Source organism: Rhamphochromis longiceps, linkage group LG15 (genome assembly GCF_057381845.1).
Source record: "Rhamphochromis longiceps isolate RC_006_pf linkage group LG15, R_longiceps_female_GT1.1, whole genome shotgun sequence".
In the NCBI taxonomy this organism is placed as follows: Eukaryota; Metazoa; Chordata; class Actinopteri; order Cichliformes; family Cichlidae; genus Rhamphochromis; species Rhamphochromis longiceps.
This window is the reverse complement of record NC_140571.1, coordinates 16,050,293-16,077,805: the sequence shown is the minus strand read 5'-3', so window position 1 is coordinate 16,077,805 and position 27,513 is coordinate 16,050,293. Positions and strand designations below refer to the sequence as shown.

Genomic DNA, 27,513 nt, shown 5'->3' with positions numbered 1-27,513 from the left:
ATGAGAACGAGCATCTCTGATGGACAACTCTGAAGGACATAAACTTACGGTATGCCTACTGACACAAAAGAAAACCCATTGAACTTTGAACACAATGAAGTTAGAGACACACAGTCTCATACCTGTACTGACACATGAAGACAAGCAGTCATTTCTCATAAACTCACCGCGTGCCGTCGGCTTTCCAGCTGACTTTGTATGGATTCTGCTCGAGGAAACGCAAATTTTGCCTATCCATGGACACAGGCTGCGCACCAGGAAAACCAGACCTGCAAAAACAGCAACAACAGCCCTTACATGTGTGCCTGATCTTCAGCCTGGCTCTAAACACAGCTTAGAAGATTTTTGGTTGGCTGTTTCGGTAAGCTTACGAAATGTCACATTTATTCCATTCAGGATCTTCTATTAATGATCAGGGAGTCAAGTCTTTTCTAGCACATCCCAAAGATTTTCAGTGGGGTTAAAAATAATGTCTCATGCTCTCTGAACGAGTCCTTTGCAATTTAAATCCTGACATCATCACCTTGGACTATGCCTGTGCCATCGGGAAGGGGGAAAAAAAAAAATCAGAGCAAACTTGGTGGTTCAGTATACCCAGGTAGTCAGCCGTCCTAATTTCTTTTGGGCTTAACCTCGACCTGACTAACCCCAGATCATAACACCACCATGCACAGGCTTGTATGGTAGGCACAAGACATGATGGGTGCATGTTTAAATATTTAAGCTCACTAGCAAACTAAAGCCTTTTTTGATTTAGCTTCAGTTTTTTTGTTTGTTTTTTTAAGCTGCGCTGCCGTTTAGTCCCAATCCTTCTTTGCAGAATGCATGCGAAAATACTATCACATTTCTTCACTCTCAAACATAGTCATACGTTTTACTATTGGTGCTTATGATGACATGATTTCAAACTCTTAAATCCTCTCCAACCACATAATGCCTTGGAGAGTTCTTAACCCCATTTTAGTAGTTTCAGCAATATCCCTTGTTGTTTTTGTTTTGTTTTTTTCCTTGAAGCAAACCAATAATTAGACTCTTCTGAAAGGAGATATCGCATGGTTGTGAAAACAATGTCTTAATACACGGTTGTTTAGAAAGCGAATCATTGCATCAGTTAGGGTTACATCACCTGTTGCCAGCCAAAACATGAATCACTGCAGGAGTCACCCAGAAGAAGCCTCTTACCTTTGCCTAATTACAGTGGTGACTTTTTTTGGCCAGGCAGTGTAATATGCATACATATGATAGGATACCAACAGGCAGCTGGCAAACCTAATAGTTCTCTCATCAGTTCAAAGAGAACAAGCTGATAATTGCAAATACATCTGAACTATTTGTCTTGAATATTCAATATATTACAGCTGGGATGCAACACTGACATATAACCTCTGACAGAGTCAGTCAAATCTATTGTTTAACTCAAGACCATTGGAAGACATTTTTTACAGAGTTTTTGTGCGCACAAACACAGGTTCCCAAAAACAAATATAATCTCTGCAAAAGCAACTGGATGCATTAAAGAAACACCTCTCAGACACTTTACTTTGTGGCTTAAGTCATAACATAGTTTATGACAACCTAGTGCACTAAGAGAACAACAACTAACTTTGGCGCTACACACTGAAAAACTTCCTAAACTATAAATATGTGAGGATTTTAGTATATTAGCAAACAAAGACATAACAAAAATAATTTTAACAGCAGGCCATGGAAATCGCAGCATGGGCTGTTTTCTTGCGCTGTGACAAGTCACTGCAGTCGAGCTGATGCTCTGCAATTTCATTAAAAAAGCTGCAGCGGCATATTTCTCCAGAATAGCAACATCTATTCCTGACTTTGCCGCCTGTCAGAGAGTGTAAAGATTTTTTTCTCTGGAAAAAAAAGGTGATTTAAGACAAATGAGTCACTCATAGCACAGTACAGTACACCCACACATGTGTAAACAGACACACACACTTTCCCAGAGGAAAATAAGAAAGGTAAAAGGAAGGTTCTTACTTGTCCCACTCGGCCATCTCCTGGCACATTCTTTGGATCTCGCCTAACTTGGGTTGTATGGTGACCTGTGTGACGCCTTTCACATTGACACCTTCAAGAAATACTGCACCCTGGGAAGATAAAAGAAGAAAAGCAGAAGGCTAAACTTGGAATGAATTTTAAGAAACATTTATTCCCTCCTACACAGAGAAGAAAAACACATTGAGTACCGGTGATACTTTTCCAAACAGCTGCCTCTTTGTTTTATGAATCCCTGTGCGAGACAACAGGTACAAATATTAAAACTCCTGCTTTCACTCCTCTCTATTTTGAATGTTATTTTCACTTTAATTATTTCAAGAATCCGCATCTCACTCTGGATCAACCCCCTTTTCCCAGTATGAGTGATGGAAACAGATGCAGGGTTTTTCCTGGCTCAATGTAAGCCTGTGGGGGTTGACTACACACTCAAGCACAAGTGTTCTGCATAAAGATATGGCAAAAGGTCTGTGTTACCTTATTTATGAGAAATCTGCAATTCCCGGTTATTTCTAGGGAGCTCATGAACAAAATGCTTGATATCACAAAACCATGTGATGATGAAGGTTTGTGCTACACGCTTTAATAAATAGAAAATACTATTTAGTATACTAATACATTATAAATTATGATTTCTGTTCTGTAGTCTGACAACACAGTATCCAAGGACCTATTAAGAAACTGAAGGGTAAAAAAAATACAAATATAAAGGAAAATATTTATTTATTAGTATTACTATTTAATGTGCACGTTTTTCACTTCAGCTCGGTTGCTCATACACAACTTTTCACCTTGTGTATGAGCTTCTCCCTGTATAAAGCTAATTACTCACCTTTAAATCTAGGAGGGACAATGTGCATTTCATATTAGGGCTACTGCACATATACATATATTTATCATCTATTCTAGACTCTTGATACGTTCACACCAGATGATCTTCTAATGACCTTGTAAAGGTGAAGTGAATCAGAGTACAGGACATCAGAAACTAAAGTTAAATCAGCATTTTTTATTTTTATTTTTTTTAAAGGCTTGTCTAATATCACATACAGTGGGGAAAAAAAGTATTTAGTCAGCCACCGATTGTGCAAGTTCCCCCACTTAAAATGATGACAGAGGTCAGTAATTTGCACCAGAGGTACACTTCAACTGTGAGAGACAGAATGTGAAAAAAAAATCCATGAATTCACATGGTAGGATTTGTAAAGAATTTATTCATAAATCAGGGTGGAAAATAAGTATTTGGTCACCTCAAACAAGGAAAATCTCTGGCTCTCACAGACCTGTAACGTCTTCTGTAAGAAGTTTTTCTGTCCCCCACTCGTTACCTGTATGAATGGCACCTGTTTGAACTCATCATCTGTATAAAAGACACCTGTCCACAGCCTCAAACAGTCAGACTCCAAACTCCGCCATGGCCAAGACCAAAGAGCTTTCGAAGGACACCAGGAAAAGTATTGTAGACCTGCACCAGACTGGGAAGAGTGAATCTACAATAGGCAAGCAGCTTGGTGTGAAAAAATCAACTGTGGGAGCAATCATCAGAAAATGGAAGACATACAAGACCACTGATAATCTCCCTCGATCTGGGGCTCCACGCAAGATCTCATCCCGTGGGGTCAAAATGATCATGAGAACGGTGAGCAAAGATCCCAGAACCACACGGGGGGACCTGGTGAATGACCTGCAGAGAGCTGGGACCAAAGTAACAAAGGTCACCATCAGTAACACACTACAACGGCAGGGAATCAAATCCCGCAGTGCCAGACGTGTTCCGCTGCTGAAGCCAGTGCATGTCCAGGCCCGTCTGAAGTTTGCCAGAGAGCACATGGATGATACAGCAGAGGATTGGGAGAATGTCATGTGGTCAGATGAAACCAAAGTAGAACTTTTTGGTATAAACTCAACTCGTCGTGTTTGGAGGAAGAAGAATACTGAGTTGCATCCCAAGAACACCATACCTACTGTGAAGCATGGGGGTGGAAACATCATGCTATGGGGCTGTTTTTCTGCCAAGGGGACAGGACGACTGATCCGTGTTAAGGACAGAATGAATGGGGCCATGTATCGTGAGATTTTGAGCCAAAACCTCCTTCCATCAGTGAGAACTTTGAAGATGAAACGAGGCTGGGTCTTCCAACATGACAATGATCCAAAACACACCGCCCGGGCAACAAAGGAGTGGCTCCGTAAGAAGCATTTGAAAGTCCTGGAGTGGCCTAGCCAGTCTCCAGACCTCAACCCCATAGAAAATCTGTGGCGGGAGTTGAAAGTCCGTGTTGCTCGGCGACAGCCCCAAAACATCACTGCTCTCGAGAAGATCTGCATGGAGGAATGGGCCAAAATACCAGCTACTGTGTGTGCAAACCTGGTAAAGACCTATAGTAAACGTTTGACCTCTGTTATTGCCAACAAAGGTTATGTTACAAAGTATTGAGTTGTATTTTTGTTATTGACCAAATACTTATTTTCCACCCTGATTTATGAATAAATTCTTTACAAATCCTACCATGTGAATTCATGGATTTTTTTTTCACATTCTGTCTCTCACAGTTGAAGTGTACCTCTGGTGCAAATTACTGACCTCTGTCATCATTTTAGGTGGGGGAACTTGCACAATCGGTGGCTGACTAAATACTTTTTTGCCCCACTGTAAGTGAAGCACATTTGAGTTGATGAAGACTTTAAATTGGACTGGACACAAAGTTAATCAATGAGTGAAAGAAGTGGAATTAGGTTTGAGCTACAATTGGAAAATTATTTGATTTGAGCTCATTTTTATGAACAAACACTTGTTTGTTCTGGCACAGATTTGTAGGTTTGTAACGCCCTGCTATCAGACACAAAACTTACTTTATAATACTTTATACTCTGGAATAAGCAAACATTTTGTTTTCAAAGTTAATGTGTTAGAAGCAGGACAAATGAGCAAGCATAAAGATTTTCTTATGCAGATCATGTGAGGAGTTTCCAGTCTGCAGTGGTCACTATCTATCAAAAATGCTCCAAGGAAGAAACAATGATGAGGAGGAATTAACAGTACTGAAAAAGCCAATCACAGTAGCTGTTGGCTCCATTCACACAAAGTGTATTTACATTTCTAGCGAGGTCTAGCAGGTCAGGACATGTTGTATGGTTTCAGAAGAATTTGCCGTTATAACTTGCATATTGTGAAGATTTAACTCTTTGAGATAAAGACGCTACAATAATACAGAGAAAACCAACAATCAAATCGCCTCGCCTTTGAGCAAGCACTTTGGCGACAGTGGGAAGGAAAAAAATCTCTTTTAACAGGAAGAAACCTCCATTAGCACCAGGCTCAGAGGCATTAGTCTGCCGCAACTGGTTGGAAGCGTTAAGAAGTTGTCAAAATACGGTGGTAAAAAAAATGTAGTAAAAACAATCAGACTGTAATGCAAAAACGGAAGGGGGCCGGGGACTGGTGAGTGTCAGGATGAGACAAGGAACATCCACGAATACATCACAAAGATGGCCCCAACTGACAGCGTGCTCAGTGAATACCTCAGGCAGCAGAAACCCAAGAAAGTGGAGGAAGGCGAGGAACCATCATGGAAGGACAGGCCCCTGCACGTATGTACCACTGGCAGATAGAGGTGGCTGATATCCAGAAATCCTACCAGTGGCTGGACAAAGCTGGACTGAAAGACCGCAGAGGCACTAATCATGGCAGCAAGGGAACAAGCACTGAGCACAAGATCCATTGAGGCTGGGGTCTATCACACCAGGCAAGACCCCAGGTGCAGGCTGTGTAAAGATGCTCCAGAGACAATCCAGCAAATAACAGCAGGGTGTAAGATGCTAGCAGGCAAGGCATACATGGAACGCCATAACCAAGTGGCCGGCATAGTGTACAGGAACATCTGTGCCGAGTATAACCTGGAAGTCCCGAGGTCAAAATGGGAGACGCCTCCAAGGGTGATGGAGAATGACCGAGCTAAGATCCTGTGGGACTTCCAGATACAGACGGGCAAAATGGTGGTGGCTAGACAAACATGAGAAGACGGCCGTAGTGATCGATGTAGCGGTTCCGAATGACAGCAACATCAGGAAGAAGGAACACGAGAAGCTCGAGAAATACCAAGGGCTCAGAGAAGAGCTCGAGAAGATGTGGAGGGTGAAGGTGATGGTGGTCCCCGTGGTAATCGCAGCACTAGGTGCGGTGACTCCCAAGCTAGGCGAGTGGCTCCAGCAGATCCCGGGAACAACAGCGGAGATCTCTGTCCAGAAGAGCGCAGTCCTGGGAACAGCTAAGCTACTGCGCAGGACCCTCAAGCTCCCAGGCCTCTGGTAGAGGACCCGAGCTTGAAGGATTGACCGCCCACAAGGGCGAGTGGGGATTTATATATATATATATATATATATATATATATATATATATATATATATATATATATATATATAATGTTTCCTCTGAAAGTTGATATATTTTAACAGTAATTACCTGCCTTCCCTTAAGGAAGTATTTTCTCTGATTTAAGATCAGCTATATATCCATGCTACTTCTTAAGTGCATAGGAGACAGGAATCTAATTTAACCTTCTCCTTAGAAGTCTTTGACCTAAGTGAGGAAACTTTACTAACAGCTGGAGACTGTAGGTCTTGTTCTGCTCTGCACCCACAGTGAATCTGGCATTGAGGCACATGAATAGATTCTCCACCTGCCTCAGGTTCTGCTTGGGATAACGTTCTGACTTGCAGAACAGAACTCCTGTTTCCAGCGGCACTCCCAAGACAGTGCAGTTGGACGTGTCCAACCGTGGGAAGAGATCCTCTCTGAATCTCCGAGGAAGAAACTGAATAATCATCAAGAACCAAAACAACAACTACTTGGCCAGGGAGCCATCTGGTAAAGAAAAAGCAAGACAGATACAACCAGGGACAGCAAGGAAGCAGCAAATGATTTTTTTTTTAAACATAGGAATGTGGGTGTGAGGGGTGCGGTTCTTCTGGAAAACTGACTCTGGATTATGGGTCTCTATAAAAACATGCCAAAATGAGTCACCAAATATCCTTAAGTGGCTCACCCATTAAAATCTACATATAGAGAAACTGTGGAAATGTTTTATCCTTCGAAATATCTTCCTGATCATGATAGGTACATAGCTGCCGACTAGTCTGACTGCGAAGCCGGCCACTCAACCAAGAGACAGTATACTGTTCCTCCTCTCTCCTCTGGACCTCGCCTGTGCTGTATCATATTCTCAAATATTAGATTTGGCCCCATTCAGGTTGTCAGTGAGCTCTGTGTGCAATAAAAGTAATAAACAGATGTTCTGCTGTTGTAATCTGAACAAATGTTTCACACCAATAAATATGTTTTTAATACTTTCCACCATACAAGTGCCGCTTCTGTCTTTTCATTGCCTCTACACTGGCTGCTACTCGTGTTGTTTCACCATTTAGATTTAGGCTTCTTATACAGTCACTTCCTTGAAGTACTCTGAAGCATTAGATCAATGTAAACAGAAGGAAAAACTGATTACAAGCAAGAGGAGATGATTCGAGGTTTCTAATTTCTCAGAATGGCACTGATGAATACTATACATTAACACTGGCAGGCAGCTTTTATCTAATCAAAATTACACCTCTGTCAGCAGCTGAGAAAATGGAAAGTGTAATTTTCTCTAAATTTAAGCATCAGATTTATTGGATTCAGCAACAGACTTACAGGATTATTATATACTTGTGCCTCTTAAAAAGGGAGGCCTCCCCGTAGACCCAAAAATCACCCAGTCACGCAGCAAAGGGATCAACATATTTTCTACTTAAGAGTCCATTTCCTGGAACACAGAGGCCTTACCAGTTTTATCTTCTCTTTCTTCCGCTTGCCGGGCGCCGACCCAGAGGAGCTGGGGCCCGACTCCTGGCCAACCGCGTTGCCGTCGTCGTCCACGTCCCCGTCCCCGTCGTCGTCGTCAAAGCACCATTCTGGCAGCTCGGGGGCAGGTGGTGCGCCCTCCCCGTCACCATAGCGACGGAAAAGCTCTTTGAGGTAGTCTCCCTTGTAGATCCCCGGGGCCCGAGCCTGGGCAAAAGCAGCCACCGCTGCCTCGATGCTGATAAGAACAAATAACAGAGACAGGACTTTTTTTTTTTTTTTTTAAAAAACCTTCAGACTAGTTTCAAGTTGACCAAACGATCATGAAAGTGGGTGAAAGATATGGGTATATAGATGATTTTCTGTACAATAAGTGGACCTTTTACATGGTGTAGAGGCACTATCTTTATACCAGGGTGTCTAAAGCAGAAGCTCCCATGAAACCAAAGGGAAACAAAAAGAATGAAATATTTAATTTGCTTTATTTTCCTTAATGTTATGATCATTTAGTGTCTCTTAACTTCTATCTACAACTAGACTTCAGTATGTGTGAGAGAGGGGTGGAGTAGAACAAGCATAAAAGAGAAGATAGTGAGCTGACTTTAACCAAGAACAAATGTTTCTAAACGAGTGTCTGTCTAAAACCCATGATGGAGGGACGCCAACCAACTGCCTTGACTCAGCAGCAGCAGCAGCAGCTGAACCACGCGACAAAAACCGGAGGCCACATCGTTTCAAAGGCGGGGATGGAGGAACACTTAAAAACAACAGTCACATTTGCAGAATAACACAAACTAAAAATAATTTAATGCAATAGGAAAAAAAAAAAAAAAAAAAGGAAAAAAAAAGCTGTATAGGAGATTATTGCTACCACTTTAAATGAAATGTCAAACCGCATTTGCAATAAGTCGAGACAAAAAAAGAAAATACACTTTTCTTGAAGTAAACATGTTTGTAAGCTGAAAACAAAATATATTCAATCGTTTCAAGTTTGAAAGACCTTTCAACACAGAAAGAGCAGTTTGATTGTTAAACACTTCTACACGTGTTTAAACTGTTATTGGGCGTATGAAAACTCGTGCTCACCTTGTACTCACTTAAAACCATCAAAAATCTAAAAAGCATAAAGATATTTTTTACAAGTTTCTTACTTGCAGTTGAAAACTAGGGAAGCAGATATTCTAATGATCAAATTGTAATTGAATCCACTTTACAGGAGCATTTGCTGGTGTCAGGTTCTAAAAGGGGAGCTTAATCTATCTGATTCCGAGATTAAAGCTGTTAAATTTGTCACGTGACACAGTTAAATATGACATTTATTGAAGCAAATAATAGTGACCTTGAAACACAATAAAGCAGGCTGTGTAATGCTTGGATTTGACAAAAACATCCATCTGTATATTACTGTATACTAGTATTCTATTGCACATATTGTAAATCTTATTCCTCTGTCTCTCTTGCTGCATTGAGCATGTGTATGACAAAAGAATTTCCCTCGGGATAAATAAAGTTCTTATCTTATTCAATGCAGAAGCTTCAAATAGCTGAAAATTAAGCAGGTCTGATTCTGACCTGTGTGCCTAGACGGGAGGTTGAGGGACTGCATGCCAACTATTCTGACTAAAGGTGAAGGAGAACTGCCAGATTATTGTCTGTTCTCAAGAACAATCTCTGCTAGGAATAAAAATTTTAAGGTGACTGTGGAGAAAAAAAAAATCATTTTTTCTCAACTCAGAATTAAACCCGCTTTTACAAGAAATAAAACTGCATTATTTACCAGACAGTAGACATTCCTGCATAAAGTTATTATGTGCATTTAATCACAGAATAAGCATGCTAATACTGTACCATTTACTGTGCACTAAATATGCCATGTCATTTTCCCTTCGGATATAGTAATTTTTTCCCAGAGGAAAAAATAAATAAATTTGAAGCCATTTAACATTACGTGTGGTAATACGCATTAAAAAGGCCCATTGTTGTTACTTATCTTCCAACACGTAATAGTGGATGACAGCTGTAAATGTTCTCAGGATATTCATTTCACAGGAAGTAGTGGGCGGTGGGAGGGTGTTTATCCAGCCTCCATGTCTGCAGCTTCCAGGGATTCTGCTATCACAGACTGCTGCTCCACCTCTAACAAAAGATGCATCCTCACCCCTCCTGCTCAGCTGCTCTAAATTATTTATCTCGGCTGCTCGGTCACTCAAAACCAGCCAGCCTCTTTGTAAAGCTTTATTTAGACTAGTAGTGACAGAGTAACCTTTCTTGCAGTCACACACATGCTGAGAAGAAGATGGGAATATCAGCTTAAAAAATAAAAAATACTGATACGGCTGGGAGAGTGAAACCAGAGTAACACTGGTGGGTGCTCCATGTTGTAGGGTTTGTGTTGTCATGCAAGACGACTGAAGATTGTGAGACTGCCCTCCCAGCAGTGCAAGTGATTGAAGCGTGTCAGCCCTTACCTCCAGTCCATCTTCTCCACCAGGTACGCACATATCAGAAAGCCTGTCCGGTTGAAGCCATGCGTGCAGTGAACACCTTCAGGAGAGAGAAAGAAAAAAGAAATATGCAAACCTTTCAAAAAACTCCACCTCAAGTTTACACAATATATTGTTTTGTTGTTTTTCTGTCCCTATTGTTTTCACATAAATAATAGATTTACATTTATTTTTTAACGATGAATAGTGTTCTTATTTCCATTTCACGCAGCTTGCCAATTTATTGGATGTGTGTGCCGTCACCTCAATTTACGCTCAATCAATTCAACGTGGCAATTATGAACGAGACCCCCTTATTTCAACAAACGAGCCATTGGGCACAATTTCATCCAATGTAACATCTTTCACATCAATAAACCCAGCTCGCCTTTGAGATATACTGCGGCTGACTGGATGTTTTGAGGAGGGGCATCAAGTCACACACAAAGGACTCACAGGCAGATCCTTTTCTCCTTAGAGGGGGGTCCTGCCTTTATACCTACATCAAAAAATCTGACACCAGCCATTGCACGCACAGAAAAGACCCAGGGATTGATGAAACATTCAGGGATTGGAAAGAGCATGAGAAAAAAAAAACAACAACAAAAACACAAGGAGAGAAAATTCTGCTCTTTCAGAAGAAAAGATTCTGGAAAGGAAACCCTCCACAAAAGCACTCTGAAGCTTGTAGTCATATCTCACAAAAACCCTCCTAATTTGCGACGAACTGACATTTATTCAGACGAGATCCCTTCAGCAGGTGCACAGCAGGATTAAAAAAAAAATAAAAAATACATATAAAATGAAACCTGACTCGCATGTCTCCCAATATATTAGGATGTTTGCCTGGCAACGGCAGCGATAAAGAAATCACATTTAACAGACCAATTGTCTAATTTGGACGTGTGCACTGTGGAGAAAACAAAGCCTAATCACCAGCTGGCTAAAGGCAGGAGATTGCTGGGATGACATTCACACATTCTGCTCTGATGTTCGAGCAGTCTGATTTAAAAGTCGGGCAGCAGTTACAAGTTAAGAGCAAATCTGGACAGGATGAGGTGTAAGAGAGCACCCTGCTGCCAGTAGCATAAAAGTGCAGCGACGTTACCCCGTCTTCGGCCGGTAAGTACCCCCTAGGCTAACCTTCAGGCAAAGGACATTACAGACCAATACCACTACAATAGAAGGCGCTAACTTTTTTTTTTTTTAATTCCCCACTAAAAACATTTACATGACAATTGAGGATATCATGTGTGCCACTAGAACACTCCAAAGACTTCAAATAAAGCAATGGGCAAACTATTTTTTATGTAAATGTAAAATGCAGCAAGGTGTTTCGGCACAACTATAAACACAGGCCTGATACCGATATGCATGCACTAAGCCATTATCAGCCAGTATCAGTGTAAGCCTAATTTAAAGGCGAAGCAAGGTGCTCCTTTCTTGTGCATGTGTTTAACCCATTAACTATGCCTATACTCAGCTTGTAACTAAACCCATAATAACTTAATTTGTCACAACCTGCATTAGAAATTAGAATAGCTTGTTTTGAGCTCATAATAACAAGCTGAAGAGCTACAGGGAAAAATAATAATAATCTAGTTCGAGAAAAAAAAAAAGGGGGGGGGGGACAGTGGAAATAACCTTCCCACACACCAGCATCTACATCGCTCCCTTTTAGATCAAATCTATTTAGCCAAGGTGCTCATTGATATTCCTTCACCTATAAATCACCTACACAGTGTTCACTGGGAGATGAGTGTTGTTTGCGATATGCAACTCCTCCACAAGCTGACAAAATAGTGACTTGCACAGGACTGCATATTTTAAAAATGTGCAAAGACACTCTGTGTGAGGGCTGAACATGGTGCTACTGTGCAGACATCAGAAGAGCACTAGTTGTACTGGGAGGCTGTTTGATATTTGACATGAGTGTATGAAAGTGTTTGCTGAAATTTTAAACAGTGAAAATATATTCTGACAAGACCTCGCTCCAATTTGCGTTTAACCAATCCTGGAGTAAGGCTGCCCTCTGCTGGACACAAAAGCTAACGTTACCAATCAGCCAATCACACAACACCAATTCAATGAATTTAGTGTATGTAATGATCAAGATGAGTCATTGACGCCTAAACTGAGCTGAAGAAAGATGATTCTAGTGAATTTGAACGTGGCGTGGCTGATGGTGCCTGACGGACTACTTTGAGTATTTCAGAAACTGCTTATCTAGGGGAATTTCCCCGTCCAGCTGTCTTTAGAGTTTATGGTCTGAAACAGATCAACTATGCTGTCAGCAGCAGCTCACTGGCCAAAATGCCTTGTTTATGTCAGAGGACAGTGCTTCAAGCTAATGTGAAGGCAACAGTAGCTCAAATAACCACTAACTATGCATGCAAAAGAACATCTCTGAACACACAACATTGCAAACACCAAAGCAACTGAAAACCTCGCACAGCTTAACACCAACGATGCACCTGAGTATTGTTGCTGACCATGTCCATCCCTTTGTAACTATAGTGTACTCATCTTCTGACGGCTGCTTCCAATAATAATAATAATAATAATATGCCACGTCATAAAGCTCAAATCCTTTGGAAGTTCAAAAATTTAACTGTACTCAAATTCCCTCCACAGTCACCAGATATTGATCCAATTGAGCACCTTTGGGATGTGGTGGAAAGAGAGATTTGCATCAGTGAGGCAGTCCAAAATTTTCCAGCAGCTGTGTAATGCTAACATTTTAACTTGGACCAAAAAAAAGAAAGAAAAAAATAATCAACTAAAAAAGGCAATTCAGAAGGCAAAAAAGGGGATCTAACCCAGTACTACCAAGGTATGCCTAATATAGTGATCATTTAGTGCAAAGGCAGTTCTTCCAAAAGCAAACTTTTCTATTGAGAGTATGCATATGAATTTAGAAGCTGCAACACGATACAGATCTTCATTCTCTTCCTAAGCCTAGGCATCAGCATAATGATCAACCACGCTTATATCAGAGAATCAAAGCAAAAACAGCAGTTTCTTTGAAGTTTACAACCCACAAGCCACGAATAAAATTATTTTTAAGAAGTAACAATAAACAAGATTGAATGTACATACGCAAGAATATGATCAATATGTTAAAATATAAGAGCTAGAAATGATAAATAACAGTGTTCTGTAATGTACGAGTAAACTATGTTGATGTCTACTTTTAAGGGGTGTAGCAAAGTTTTTGCAGTAGTATTATAATGACATAGCACTAAACTCTTAAAAAAAAAAAACTTACAAGGACACAGTGACACTTTATTCTTTACTGCAAAATAAAAGTGGCAGTGTAAATGAAGCAGAAGGTCTCTATGTACTTTAAATGTGGGTTTTTGAAATGATGTTCAGGCATTAAGATTCATACTGACTGGGATAAGTCATAGCCAGAATTTGATTACTGCTGAAGCAAAGCTGTTACAACTGTCTGACTAAATTACACACAGTGCAAACTCATTTACAGCACCAGATGTTTTTACACTTAAAGTCTATTTCTGTCTCATTTCATATCCTTCTGTGTGCAGAGGTGATAAACACAGTACTTAATGGGTTCCAGTCACACTGGCACACCTGATATCTTAATAAATGAAAAACATAGACACACTCAGAGGCTTCTCTTGGCCAAATACTCAGCTTCTGGTATCATTTTAGTCAGAGAGAAAATACTGTTAAACCTGGATAATTTTCCACAAATAAGTAAACAGTAGTGGTGCAACGGATCACGGTTGATCCGTAATCCAAACCGATCCCACTCCACGGTTCGGCACGCACGTGATCCGAAGATTCGAAAAAGAAGGAAAAAAGTTTGTGTATGGTGCGCGTGGTCAGTCTGTCAAGCGATAGCTATGGTCAGCGCTAGCGGTCCAAGTGGAGGAGCAGAGGAGTTTGGGGTATTTAAGCAGCCCTTTGCTACCTAAGCCGACCGGGCTAAAGCTATTACAAAAGCTATTGGGGTGTTTAGCTGCAGACAGGAGGCCGTATTCTGTTGTGCAAAACAAGGGTTTTAAACTAGTCAACGCGTTAGTTGACGCATTGGCGCTGTGCAGCCCCACGCACGGGGCGGTCCGCAGTAACTAGCTAACAGAGATTTGCCGCGTTAATGCAGTTATGGCATTAACGTCATTTTAACGAGATTTACGCTGACAGCACTAGTTTAAACTATGATGAAGGTGCTTGAGCCACGCTATGACATCCCATCGCGCGTCCACTTTAGTGACAAGATCGCTCCAAGCATGTATGAACAGGAAAAGTTTAAAGTTATGGCTGAGCTGTCCCAGGCATCTTCTGTTGCCCTAACTAAAAGTGGGTGGACCTCCAGGGCAACGGAAAGCTACGTGACCGTGACCGCTCATTATATCACAGCGGCGTGGTAGATAGAAAGCCCTGTACTGCCCTATATTGCACCTTAATTTGTTTTTATATAATTGCGTGGAATGAGTCTTGAGTTGAATGTTTTTTGATAGGCAAAAAAATACTTAAATAAGTAAATGACGAGTTAAATTTTTGTCTTCTTTTTTTTCTGCTGATCCGAAAATTGATCCGATCTGTGACGAAAAAAAACATGATCCAATCCGAACCGTGAGACTTTTGATCCGTAGCACCACTAGTAAACAGGATCCAACATTATAATATATGAAAAATGTAAAGTGACACAACAAATAAAGTAACCAGGGATACTTTGTGCAAAGTGTTTAAAGATAGTGTGCTAAAGAGTTGGTTAGGTTTTTATAATATGCATCTGTTTGTTTCCCATAGGGTTGGTCGATTGGACGAATATATCGACGATAGGTTGAGCCTATGGTCAATAGTTTTTACAAGGGCGATTTATTTATCTATTTATTTGCCCATGAGTAAGTTTGCTAATAATGATGGAGCTAATAGTAGCAGTCAACAGAAAAGAAAAGTGCTGTTTTAACAGGACCCTCTTTCATCGGCGAGCAAATGCACCCTCCTCAGAGTGCGCCCAAATGCTGATGGAGCTGCAGAAGCTGGTGATAGCCTAGATTGCTGGTTGGAAAATTTTTACATATCGCCCAACCCTAGTTTCCCAGGCACAAAAGAGCAAATAGATATCGGGGAAAGCAAAGCAAATGAACCCTGGCATTCTCATTAGCTACCTGCTAAATTGTTACTTTGCTGTCGGCAATGATCAGTACAACTTTTACTCTTCCTGTTACAATAGCAAGCTTTGGGAGGTATACCTTCTGCTGGTGTACCTTAGATTCAAAAGTGCACCTAGTCTGTCAATTAGATTGGTGAAATACTCGCCTATCAAATCTGTGGGATTCTTCTCATTGAAGTGTTCACAGAGCCTGATGAACATCTCAGTGGTCTCTTCTGAAGGACACTCCCCATGGCTAAAAAGGTACAGGATGACATTAGTATTCAAAACACATTAGCATCCACAGTTCTGCAAAATGATGAATTTGGACAGTTAATTTGTGACAATGCTTTTTAATCTTACCCCTTACACTGAAGCTTCATATATTTTATCCCTTCTTTTTCAATTTCACTGCGGTCATAAAAGCGAGTCGTGTTCGTCAAGTCTACGAGCAAACCCATTTTCACCTGAGGAGGAGAGAAATGGGCACTGTGAGGGAAGGTTTTCTGTGCCACTTTAATACTTATGTCCTTGCTGAGGGTACTTACCTTTAGACTTTTTAAATAGTTGGACAGCATGCTCGGATTGAACCTGTTCTCCTCTGCAACTTGGTCATCATATCTGGGACCTAACATCGTTTTCATTGGCAGGAATTTCTCTAGGAAGGAGAAATGTAATGAATGAAACAAAAAATCCTGCAGTATTCTAGTATTAAAACTCTTCTTGTAAACTAATCTTGTATGAGCAGGGACAGCAGCTTTGTCCCTAATTTAATGACTAGTTTTTAGGGTTACGGCTAAGAGTCTAACTTCATACAAAGTCAAATCTACAAATTCAGATAAATCAATAAAAATAAAAATAAAATCACTGACTAAGTATTTGTCAAGGTCACATTCAATTAAGCATTAGACAGCACCCCAAGTGCATTTGTTTTGTAAAGAACTTGGTTAATAGCCAATAAAACTGTGGATCCATTTGTGTAAACTACACAGAATTTCTTAGAATAAAAGCCTGGATTAAAAAGTGCCACCAACTCCAGCTGTGCCTTTAAACACAGCATCTGTGTAAACTGTTGCACTGTTATAAAGTTGAGGCGGAGAGGAGACAAGCCTGCAATTGCAGGTTTTACAGAAATGTCTCAACATCACATAACTGTAATGATAACAATGATGAATGGGCGAAATGAAACAGTAACACCAATACTGTTCTGTCACCATGTAACCGTATTCTGTTTAAATAGATTTTCCCTGAGAAAGTTACTCTTTAGTGCCCCCTTTTGGCATGACCTGGTGTAACGTGCTCAAATCCGTCTCTGTTCTATGATGTCATCAGAAAGCGCATGTTATTGTTTGGGGAAAGGACTTCTCCCGTTCTCCCGTCCGCTGCTGTAGTGGCATTTGTCTCCCTTAAGACGGTCTTTAAGGGCATTGTCGGTATGTAATTCTGTTCCATCTTTACTAATGAACAATCTACTTGAAGAAATGTGATTGCAGTGTTTGCTTAATAGAAACGTTTGTAAAGAGGGAATTAGCTAACGCTTTCGGCTAAACAAGTCATTGTACTGTTATTGTGTATTTCTCCTCATCTATGGTTTCTAAGAGCATTTCATGTCATGTTGTTTCTCAGTTTTACCCTACTTCAACTGGCCTAAGTAAAGGGAGTGAAGTCAAACCCTCTTGTCTGCGTGGTCATTTTGAAGAGGAGTTTAGTCTGAATGTCGACTCTAGCAAGGCGTTAGAGGCAGAGGACATTACAGTAAAACGACAGCCTCTCAAAGACCAGTCTCGTGGGGAACTGGACAGCAATTAGAGCTATCCTCCGGAAACAGCTCAGATGTAGGAAGAAATCCAATCGACAGCAACATGTCGCAGAGAACCAGCGCATCAATGAAAACCAGATCTAATATATCTGGCTCCTCCAGGCATACCAGGAGCTCAGCTGCAAGTAAGGCAGCCGCTGCACAAGCACGTGCAGAAGCTGAGGCGGCTAAGGCTGAAGCAGCATTTGTGGATAAAGAGAACGATCTGAAGCTGCAGCAAGCGGAACTGGAAGCTTCTATGCAGCTTCGAAAAATACGTCTTGAAGCGTCATTAGATAAAGTACGCATGGAAAAAAGGGCTGCAGCTGCAGAAGCAAAAGCAGAAGTTTTGGAGGCTGCAGCGATCCAAGATGATGGCGAGGGTCTTAGTGAGATAGATGTTCCTGCTGACGACCCAGTAACGCGCACAAGAGAATATGTGAAGGGTGCCTCACACGGCAGCCAAACCACGCCCATTCTAGAAACCTCCAATGATAACACGGAGACGAAACTCCTTCAGCATTCACCGACCATAGACTCCTACTCCAAGATCTTTACGCCAGGATCTGATGTACATTTTCGACCAAGCCTCAAGCCAGTTGCGACACCACACATCCAAACCCAAACCACACCCATAATAGCAAATCTAAAGGATCATTTCCCAGGCAAAGCTGATCAAAGTGAGACCTACACCCCTAAACAAGAACCAACGGTCAATTATGCACGACAGCCTCTGGACAGCGGCTACACCGGCGCGGCGTATATCACAACCCCAGACAACTCCGGTCACCCACATGAGACCACATGCCGGGAAAGGGGCCCACTGTACACTCCACTAGAAATGGAGCAGAACATGTCAGACCTTGTTAGATTTATGGCTCGACGTGAACTGGTGACTACAGGGCTCCTTCACTTCAACGACCGTCCCGAATGCTACAGAGCCTGGAAAGCATCGTTTATGAATGCCATCAGAGGTCTCAACCTCTCACCAAGTGAACAGCTTGACCTCCTCGTGAAATGGCTAGGTAAGGACTCAGCTGAACATGCCAGACGAATACGATCCGTGTATGCGAACCAACCAGCTAACGGACTCAGAGCTATGTGGGACAGGCTTAATGAGTGCTACGGTGCACCAGAGGTCATCGAGGGTGCCTTTTTGAAAAGATTAGACAACTTTCCCAAGATTCCAAACAGAGATGGTCGTAAACTAAGAGAGCTGGGAGACTTGCTGTCGGAGATACAGGCTGCCAAAGAAGATGGTGACTTGCTTGGGCTTAGTTATCTGGATACCCCTCGTGGTGTTACCCCTGTCGTCCAGAAGCTGCCATTTTATCTCCAGGAAAAATGGCTTTCTTTAGGCTTTAAGTACAAAGAAGATCGCGGGGCTCCCTATCCCCCATTCGGTTTCTTTGTAGACTTTGTGTGTCGGGAAGCACGGATGCGCAACGACCCTGGCCTCACACAGACAGCATACAGTAGTGAGTTATTAGGCAGTAAGCAATCGTCTAAAGCCGAAGGTCACAAAGCTGTGGCAGTTTTTAAAACGAGGGTCTCGCCGGATCCTCGGCCCCTTTTCAACGGTACAAGGACTGCATCGTTTCGCACCCAATCTGGAAGCGAGTCATCCACTAGAGATGATCCAGCAGAGCGCTGCCCGCTACACAACAAACCCCACCCCTTACCCAGGTGTCGCGGGTTTAGAGAGAAGCCAATGGAAGAAAGGAAAGCACTCTTAAAAAGGTACGGAATATGTTACAGGTGCTGCAGAGCCACACATTTGGCAAGGAATTGTGAAGACGACATCTCCTGCTCAGAGTGTGGAAGCAAGAGCCACATTGCAGCCCTCCACCCTGGATCTGCCCCATGGTCCACCAACACAGCACATTCCGCACCAGATCAGGGCGGGGAGGGAAATTCCAACCTGAATGAAGGTGATGTTTCCACAGCATGTACTGAGGTCTGCGGAAATTATCCCACAGGGCGTTCCTGCTCAAAAATATGTCTGACCAGGGTGTACCCAACCGACTGCCCTGAAGCTGCAGTTACGGTATACACAATATTAGATGATCAGAGCAACAGATCACTTGCACGTACCGAGTTTTTCGACCTATTCAACATTGCAGGGCCTCCTTCACCATACACTTTGAAGACATGTGCCGGAACACAAGAGACAGAAGGCAGACAAGCACGTGGCTTTGTGATCGAACCCATTAACGGGAGTGTCACACTCTCTTTGCCGTCACTGATTGAATGCAACGAGATCCCAAATAACCGCGCAGAAATACCAACACCAGAGGTAGCATTAAACCACAGTCATTTGAAGGCCCTTGCAAAACACATTCCAAAGCTGGACTCCCAAGCTTCCATCCTGCTCTTGCTAGGCAGAGATATCATCAGAGTTCATAAGGTCAGAAGACAAGTGAATGGCCCACAAAACGCACCCTATGCCCAGAAGTTGGATCTGGGTTGGGTTATTGTAGGAGATGTGTGCATTGGAGATGTCCACAGACCTACGGTTATCAGCTCTTGCTACACTAACGTACTGAAAAATGGACGTCCTTCTCTCTTTCAGCCATGCCCAAACGATTACTATGTAAAAGAGAAGTATAGTAGTGATAGCTCCCCCTCATTTCCCCTAACATGCAAACATCTCCCTGCTAGTGAGAAATGGGCCACCTTAGACTGTAATGTGTTCCAGACAACAAAGGACGACGACAAAGAAGCTCCTTCAACAGAGGACGGACAGTTCATCCACATCATGGAGCAAGAGGTCTATAAGGACCAAGAAAACAGGTGGGTGGCTCCCCTGCCTTTCAGATCTCTACGACCAAAGCTCCCTCATAACCACGAGCAAGCACTTGAACGTCTCAAATCTCTACAGCGGTCCTTCAGAAGGAAGCCTAAAATGAAGGAAGAGTTTGTCTCGTTCATGGCAAAGATCTTTCAGAATGGGCACGCTGAAGAAGCCCCACCTCTGAAGCCTAATGAGGAGCATTGGTACCTACCTTGTTTTGGGGTTTACCATCCCAAGAAGCCCTCCCAAATAAGAGTCGTCTTCGACTCCAGTGCCCAGCACAAAGGTTTGTCTCTGAACCAAGTACTCCTAACGGGACCAGACCTCAACAACACCCTGGTAGGAGTCCTCCTTCGGTTTCGGAAAGAACAGATCGCCTTCACTGTGGACGTGCAACAGATGTTTCATTGTTTCAAGGTGCGTCCTGAAGACCGGAACTTCCTCAGGTTCCTCTGGTTTAAAGAGAACAACCCAGAGAAAGAGATTATGGAGTTCCGTATGAACGTGCACGTCTTTGGAAATAGTCCTTCGCCGGCTGTGGCTATCTACTGTCTTAGACGTGCAGCACAGGAAGGCCGGAAGGAGTATGGGGAGGACGTAGAACAGTTTGTCACTCGTGACTTTTACGTAGATGACGGGTTAAAGTCCTTGCCCACAACAGACGCAGCTATCGACCTGCTCAAAAGAACTCAAAAAATGCTGGCTCGCTCTAACCTTAGGCTGCATAAGCTGGCTTCGAACAGCAAGGAGGTCATGAAGGCCTTTCCCAGTGAAGATCATGCCACAGACCTGAAAGATTTGGACCTTACCGCTGACACTCTACCAATGCAGCGTAGCCTTGGGCTGTACTGGGACTTGGATTCAGACTGTTTTACTTACCGCGTCCAGGACGAGAGAAAGGCATTCACTCAACGAGGAGTTTTCTCAACGGTGAACAGCCTGTACGATCCTCTAGGATTCGTCTCCCCCGTGACAATTCAAGGGAAACTGCTGCTTCGAGAACTGGCCTCACAATCTTCAGATTGGGACACCCCATTACCAGCAGAAAAGGAAAAGGTGTGGGAAAGTTGGAGAGATTCTCTGCAGGAGTTAAGACATCTGAGGATCCCCCGACCATACTCAAACATGTCACCATCTACTGTCAAGTTAACAGAACTCTGTGTCTTCTCAGATGCCTCAGAGAAAGCAGTAGCTGCCGTTGCCTACTTGAAGACTGTGGATGCAGATGGGGGATGCTGCACTAGATTGGTTGCAAGTAAAGCCAAACTGGCCCCACGTCCAGAGCATACTATACCTCGGTTGGAGCTTTGTGCAGCAGTCATGGCAGTAACTCTGTCTGAGGTCATCACCTCCGAAATAGACATTGTATTTGACGCAGTCACCTACTACACAGACAGTAAGGTGGTGCTCGGATATATCTACAATGAGAAGAGAAGGTTTTATGTATACGTGAGCAACCGAGTCCAGAGGATCAGACGAAGCACTACGCCACAGCAGTGGCGATATGTCTGCTCAGAAGACAACCCCGCAGACATCGCCTCACGGTCTATCACAGCAGACCACCTTGAGAACACAATATGGTTCTCTGGACCGGCATTCTTGTCTCGACTTGAAGGGGCGTCACCGGTGGTACAGAGGTTTGACCTTTTGGAACCAGATCAAGACAGTGAAATCAGGCCTCAAGTCACAACACTGTCGGTCACTGTCCTCAAACATCTCGGCTCTGGGCGGTTCAATCGCTTCTCATGCTGGGGTTCCCTCATAAGGGCTCTTGGTACCCTTATTCACATTGTTCAGAGCTTCAAAAAAGGAACGGAGTGTGTCGCTCAGAAATGTGAGGGTTGGCACCAGTGCAGCACACCCCCAACCAGGGATATTCTTGAACAGAGTAAGCTAGTCATTATCAAAGCAGTTCAACAAGAGGTCTATAGGAAAGAACTGGAGTGTCTTGCATCAAACGCCAACATTCCCAAGAGCAGCCCACTCGTTGCCCTGGATCCTTTCATTGACTCAGACGGGCTGTTAAGGATCGGGGGTCGCCTCATTGAGGCAAAAATAGGATTCCACGAGAAACGGCCACTGGTCCTGCCTGGACGGCATCACGTAACCACTCTCATAGTGCGTCACCTTCATGAGCAGGTACGTCACCAAGGACGTCTTTTCACTGAAGGGGCTGTCCGAGCTGCAGGTTACTGGATCGTTGGTGGCAGGAGATGCATTAATAGACTCGTTTTCGAGTGTGTCACTTGTCGAAGGCTGAGAGGGAGGTGTGAAGTCCAAAAGATGGCAGACTTGCCACCTGACAGACTCAGCATGGAACCACCCTTTAGCAACGTCGGCATTGATGTGTTCGGGCCCTGGTCTGTATCAGCCCGTCGCACGAGAGGAGGCCACGCCGAAAGTAAGAGGTGGGCTGTCCTCTTTACCTGTCTGTGTGTCAGAGCTATACACATTGAGGTAATTGAGTCATTGGATGCCTCCAGTTTCATAAACTCATTCAGAAGGTTTATGGCGATTCGAGGACCTTTGAAAAGCATACGCTCCGACCAGGGTACTAATTTCACCAGAGCTTGCAAGGATATGGGGATTCCCTCGAATCTTGATGGGAAACACATGGAGAGGTTTCTGTCAGAACACGGATGTACGTGGACCTTCAACACACCACATTCCTCTCATATGGGAGGAGCGTGGGAAAGGATGATCGGCATCACACGTCGTATCCTGGACTCGATGCTTCTTCAGATGGGCTCCTCCAAACTCACGCATGAGGTACTCACAACATTCATGGCTGAGGTCTCGGCCATAGTGAACAGTCGACCATTGGTGCCCGTGTCAAATGATCCTACAGATCCTTTCATTCTTACACCGGCTTCATTGCTTACTCAGAAAGTAGGTCCATGCCCAGTACCAGAAGGAGATTTTGGACATAAAGACCTATTGAAGCAACAGTGGCGCAGGGTCCAAAGCTTGTCTAACACATTTTGGGACAGGTGGCGGAAACAGTATCTGTCAACACTACAGTGTCGAACAAAGTGGACTTCTGACCGGCCAAACCTTAAGCAAGGAAGTGTGGTGCTTCTTAAGGACAGTCAGTGTAGCAGGAACGACTGGCCCTTAGGTATCATCGTCGATGTGTATCCCAGTAAAGACGGAAGGGTGCGCAAAGTGCAAGTGAAGGTCATTAAGAAAGAGGGACCAAAGCTTTACGTCCGACCCGTGAATGAGATGATCTTGCTCATTCCTCCAGATGACTGAAATGTGTTTGACCTTGTCATATTAATAGGTGAAACCTGCTGAGTTTCAGACGGGGAGTGTTCTGTCACCATGTAACCGTATTCTGTTTAAATAGATTTTCCCTGAGAAAGTTACTCTTTAGTGCCCCCTTTTGGCATGACCTGGTGTAACGTGCTCAAATCCGTCTCTGTTCTATGATGTCATCAGAAAGCGCATGTTATTGTTTGGGGAAAGGACTTCTCCCGTTCTCCCGTCCGCTGCTGTAGTGGCATTTGTCTCCCTTAAGACGGTCTTTAAGGGCATTGTCGGTATGTAATTCTGTTCCATCTTTACTAATGAACAATCTACTTGAAGAAATGTGATTGCAGTGTTTGCTTAATAGAAACGTTTGTAAAGAGGGAATTAGCTAACGCTTTCGGCTAAACAAGTCATTGTACTGTTATTGTGTATTTCTCCTCATCTATGGTTTCTAAGAGCATTTCATGTCATGTTGTTTCTCAGTTTTACCCTACTTCAACTGGCCTAAGTAAAGGGAGTGAAGTCAAACCCTCTTGTCTGCGTGGTCATTTTGAAGAGGAGTTTAGTCTGAATGTCGACTCTAGCAAGGCGTTAGAGGCAGAGGACATTACAAATACTTTTGTATAAAGTGTTAACAAGACAGCCTTGCATCACTTAAGACTGGGAACTTAGACTTGCACTGTCCAACTTTGACCTTATAACTTCCTTCTACTTATGTTGGGCTGTTATTTTGACAGTTGTACATTGCAATAAGGAATACATATAGGAACAGATCTATATCCACAGTCCATACTGGCATTCGTATCAACACAGTTTTATCCACATCTATCCTTTCAAGCTATTAATACAGAACAGAATGTAGTAAAAGTTGCACACATTCCCAAAGTCTGTTACTGACCACTGAATTATTTAGGATATCCCCAGGGTGGCTGTGGCTACAATGTAGCTTACCATCACCAGTGTGTGAATGGGTGGATGACTGGTGTAAAGCGTTTTGGGGTCCTTAGGGACTAGTAAAGCACTATACAAATACAGGCCATTTACCATTTATTTAGGATATACTCAGGCTGTCTATCACTGACCAGTCCCAGGAAACACTGGTACACTTTTAGCTATGAAGCACAGTTGTCCACCTGTCTGTCTTTGCTCCAAGACACTACACTCCAAGAAGCAGCTCCTTTCCTTAACCTCAATGACATTTTCATCAATGTCAAGGAAAAGAAGCTGGGAGGTAGTTTTAAAGATACCCCAACTGTACAGCATTTCTCTCCCTCATGCTCTTGATCCACATTTTTTTGCCTGGCTTAGGTTTTACAGAGGCAACATTACAACTCAGACACTTTTCTAAATTCTGGCTTTTAATGAAGGACTCCGAGGTTAAAGAAAGAACGTCATTGTCCATCTCTTGCAGGTTAACAAGTCTTTCACAGAAAACATCAAGTGACCACAGATTTACAAGCCACGCAGATTTGTGCAATATGATGATATCAGTCGCAACTAAAATTAAATCCAGCTACAGTCAGTTAAAACATCTAATAACTGTATGAAACTGGTGGAAGGTGAATTCTCCGATACTTTGGTTCATTTTTTTTCTCAGTTATTTTTGGATCTTAAAAGAAACCTGAAGCTCAAAAACAGATGTAGCAGCTGATGGGTGCATACCTAAGATAAAGATAAGAGAAGATTTTATTGATCCCACGGCGGGGAAATGTGTGCATTACCACAGCTCAGGTACAGATAGCAGAAAAATACAAAGACTATACCAGAATAACACCAAAATACCTACTGGAAATCATAGTATTATCAGACAAAAACAGCAATTGCAATAACAGTTAAGAGTTTATAGATTATAAAAAGCAAAAGAGAAAGAAAGGTGGCATTCAAATACATTAAAAAAATAAAATGCTTCTCGTGCTAAACGCCTCTCAGCATTAGTAATGTGTCACACACGTATGCTCGCCGTGAGCTCCTCAAGCCATAGCCCCGGTTTGTTTGGACACGTGATTCTTTAACGGTGAAGCATACCAACTTAGCAGCACTTTTCTGAAGCTCTTTTTAAAACTTTTTCTTTTAAAACCAATGGACTACCATACGTTGTGTTTGTTCAACATTAAAGTCACCCTAAACGCTGAAAAGAAGCGAAAAACATTGCTAAATAGTTACCGTTAGCGACCTAGCAAAAAGAGCGCGCACGAATACAGTGTCAGAGAAATTTCCATTAAAAATATGCCAAAATTAAGTTAATTCCATATAAATACCAAAAGAACAAACCCTTTTAACTAAATCAAGCTTACAAAATATGTTGACGTCATTCAATGAAATCGGCGCTTTGATTTACACTTCATTTAAAAGATAACGCATTCATTTTTACAACAGAGAAACAGAGCTTAAATATGTGGTAATCTTTCTGTACTTACAGACCGAACATGGACCAACACAGCCCATTACTGCTACTTAAATCTGACAGTCTAAAATAATAAATAACTGATATATATCAGGCAACAAGCATCACAGCAACACAACTGAACGAAGCTAACTAGTAGCAATAGCTTCATCTGGTAAATAAAACACTATTCTCTTAGTTAAATTCATACTAACCTGCCACAAGTTGCCCTCTTCTAGGACAATTGCGCCATCGAGGAGGAGGTCCGTTATTTGACATGTTGAGTTGAGGTTGGTAATATCTAAAAGCCTCTAATATCAATAACCCCGTTGCTTGATGCTGCTTCTCTCCCCCACAGCAGATGCTGGGTAGATATTCACCCGAGCACTGCGGACTCAGGGCCCTTTAGCTCCTAATTCAGGAGAATCAGCCAGCAAGTTTAAGCCCGGTTAACCTTCTGACAGACTAGGAGGCATTTTACACGAAACGCAGGCTGTTCCGATCCACTGCAGATCAGCCTCTGAAGAAATTCAGCTATCTTTTTCATTTGTCTACCATAAATCTAGGTTTTTAGCAATCAGCTAGCAACACCTCAGTGAGCCTTCTTCTTCTTCTTCTACTGGTATTTTTATACGGCGGCAAATCGTATCCGTGCATTATCGCCACCCTTTGGACTGAAATGGTTGCTGCAGCAGCTTGAAAGCTAGTTCATTTATTTACAAAGAAGAAGAAAAAACCCCACAAACGTTCTTACCTTATTCTTTTATTTATCTGTCAACACTGCTTTAAATTTAAATTTATTTATTATTTATATTCTACAGTTTGATGGTGAGTAAATGCTCCAAAATTTAATTCTGATTCTAACTGGTATATATTCTGAATGACAATAAAGTGGCTATTCTATTCTATTCTATTCTATTCTATTCTATTCTATTCTATACGTGTTTAGCTCCTCTCCTCTTTATGTAGACCTATAGTTCTTTTTTTATTTCCCCCACCTGTTGACAATACACAGAAATTTGTTTTTGTGTATTGTGTTTCTTTCTGTCTTTATATTTCATACCTTTCTTTTAGTTTATTTTGACAGATTTACATGTCTTTGATTGATTATCTGTTTTAGCTGTGGGGTAGATATTACTTGGCTTAAAAAATACATATAATATCTTGTATCGCTAGTATTTATTTTATTGCATGTTGTCTCATGTCGTTTGGCTCTGTTTTGAAAGGTTTTCAAAAGTTTATTGGCAACTTCAGCAGATCTCTTTACACCAACCAGATAAAGTGAGACGTATGCAGTACAATAAACAGTGATAGAAATCCGTATGACACAGTGGATTGGACTTTCTTTTTACATCCAGAGCTACCTTAATTATTTGTGGCATAGACTCAACAAAGTGCTGGAAACATCCCTCTGAGATTTTGGTTCATATTGACATGATGTCATCACACAGCTGGTGCAAATTTGCCGACTGCATCAATGATGGAAATCCCCTGTAACACCACCTCCCAAAGCTGCTATTTTGGATTGAGTTCTGATGATTGTTGAGGCCATTTGAATACAGGGAATTCACTGTCATGTTGAAGAAATTAGTTTGAGATGATCTGAGCTTTGTGATTGAAAAATTTTCCCGCATAACCATACGCCAGCAGCAGCAGCCTGCACCACTGATACAAGACAGGATATATCCAATCCTGTTGTTTATGCCAAATTCATGGAGGAGGTGAGTGTACACCACACAACACCATAGAACACTGGTGTATGTGTGCATAATTTATCTTGAAATATTAACACATTTTTCCCTTTCACCAGTCTAACAGTGCATTAG

The 27,513-nt window shown here is 42.3% G+C and overlaps 1 protein-coding gene across 1 annotated transcript in view; it reads right to left on the bottom strand.

Moving 5' to 3' along the window:
* rngtt (RNA guanylyltransferase and 5'-phosphatase) overlaps positions 1–26,316 on the bottom strand; it is a 118,856-nt gene extending 92,540 nt beyond the window's left edge. Inside the window, exons 1-8 of the mRNA XM_085381591.1 lie at positions 25,903–26,316; positions 16,009–16,118; positions 15,824–15,927; positions 15,628–15,716; positions 10,321–10,396; positions 7,835–8,090; positions 1,996–2,105; positions 168–269 (exon numbers count right to left, since the gene is read on the bottom strand). Of these exons, the coding sequence (XP_085237717.1) occupies positions 168–269; positions 1,996–2,105; positions 7,835–8,090; positions 10,321–10,396; positions 15,628–15,716; positions 15,824–15,927; positions 16,009–16,118; positions 25,903–25,966 (911 nt within the window). The 5' untranslated portion in view covers positions 25,967–26,316. The remainder of the gene's footprint in view (positions 1–167; positions 270–1,995; positions 2,106–7,834; positions 8,091–10,320; positions 10,397–15,627; positions 15,717–15,823; positions 15,928–16,008; positions 16,119–25,902) is intronic.
* Between the last annotated feature and the right edge of the window lie 1,197 nt (positions 26,317–27,513).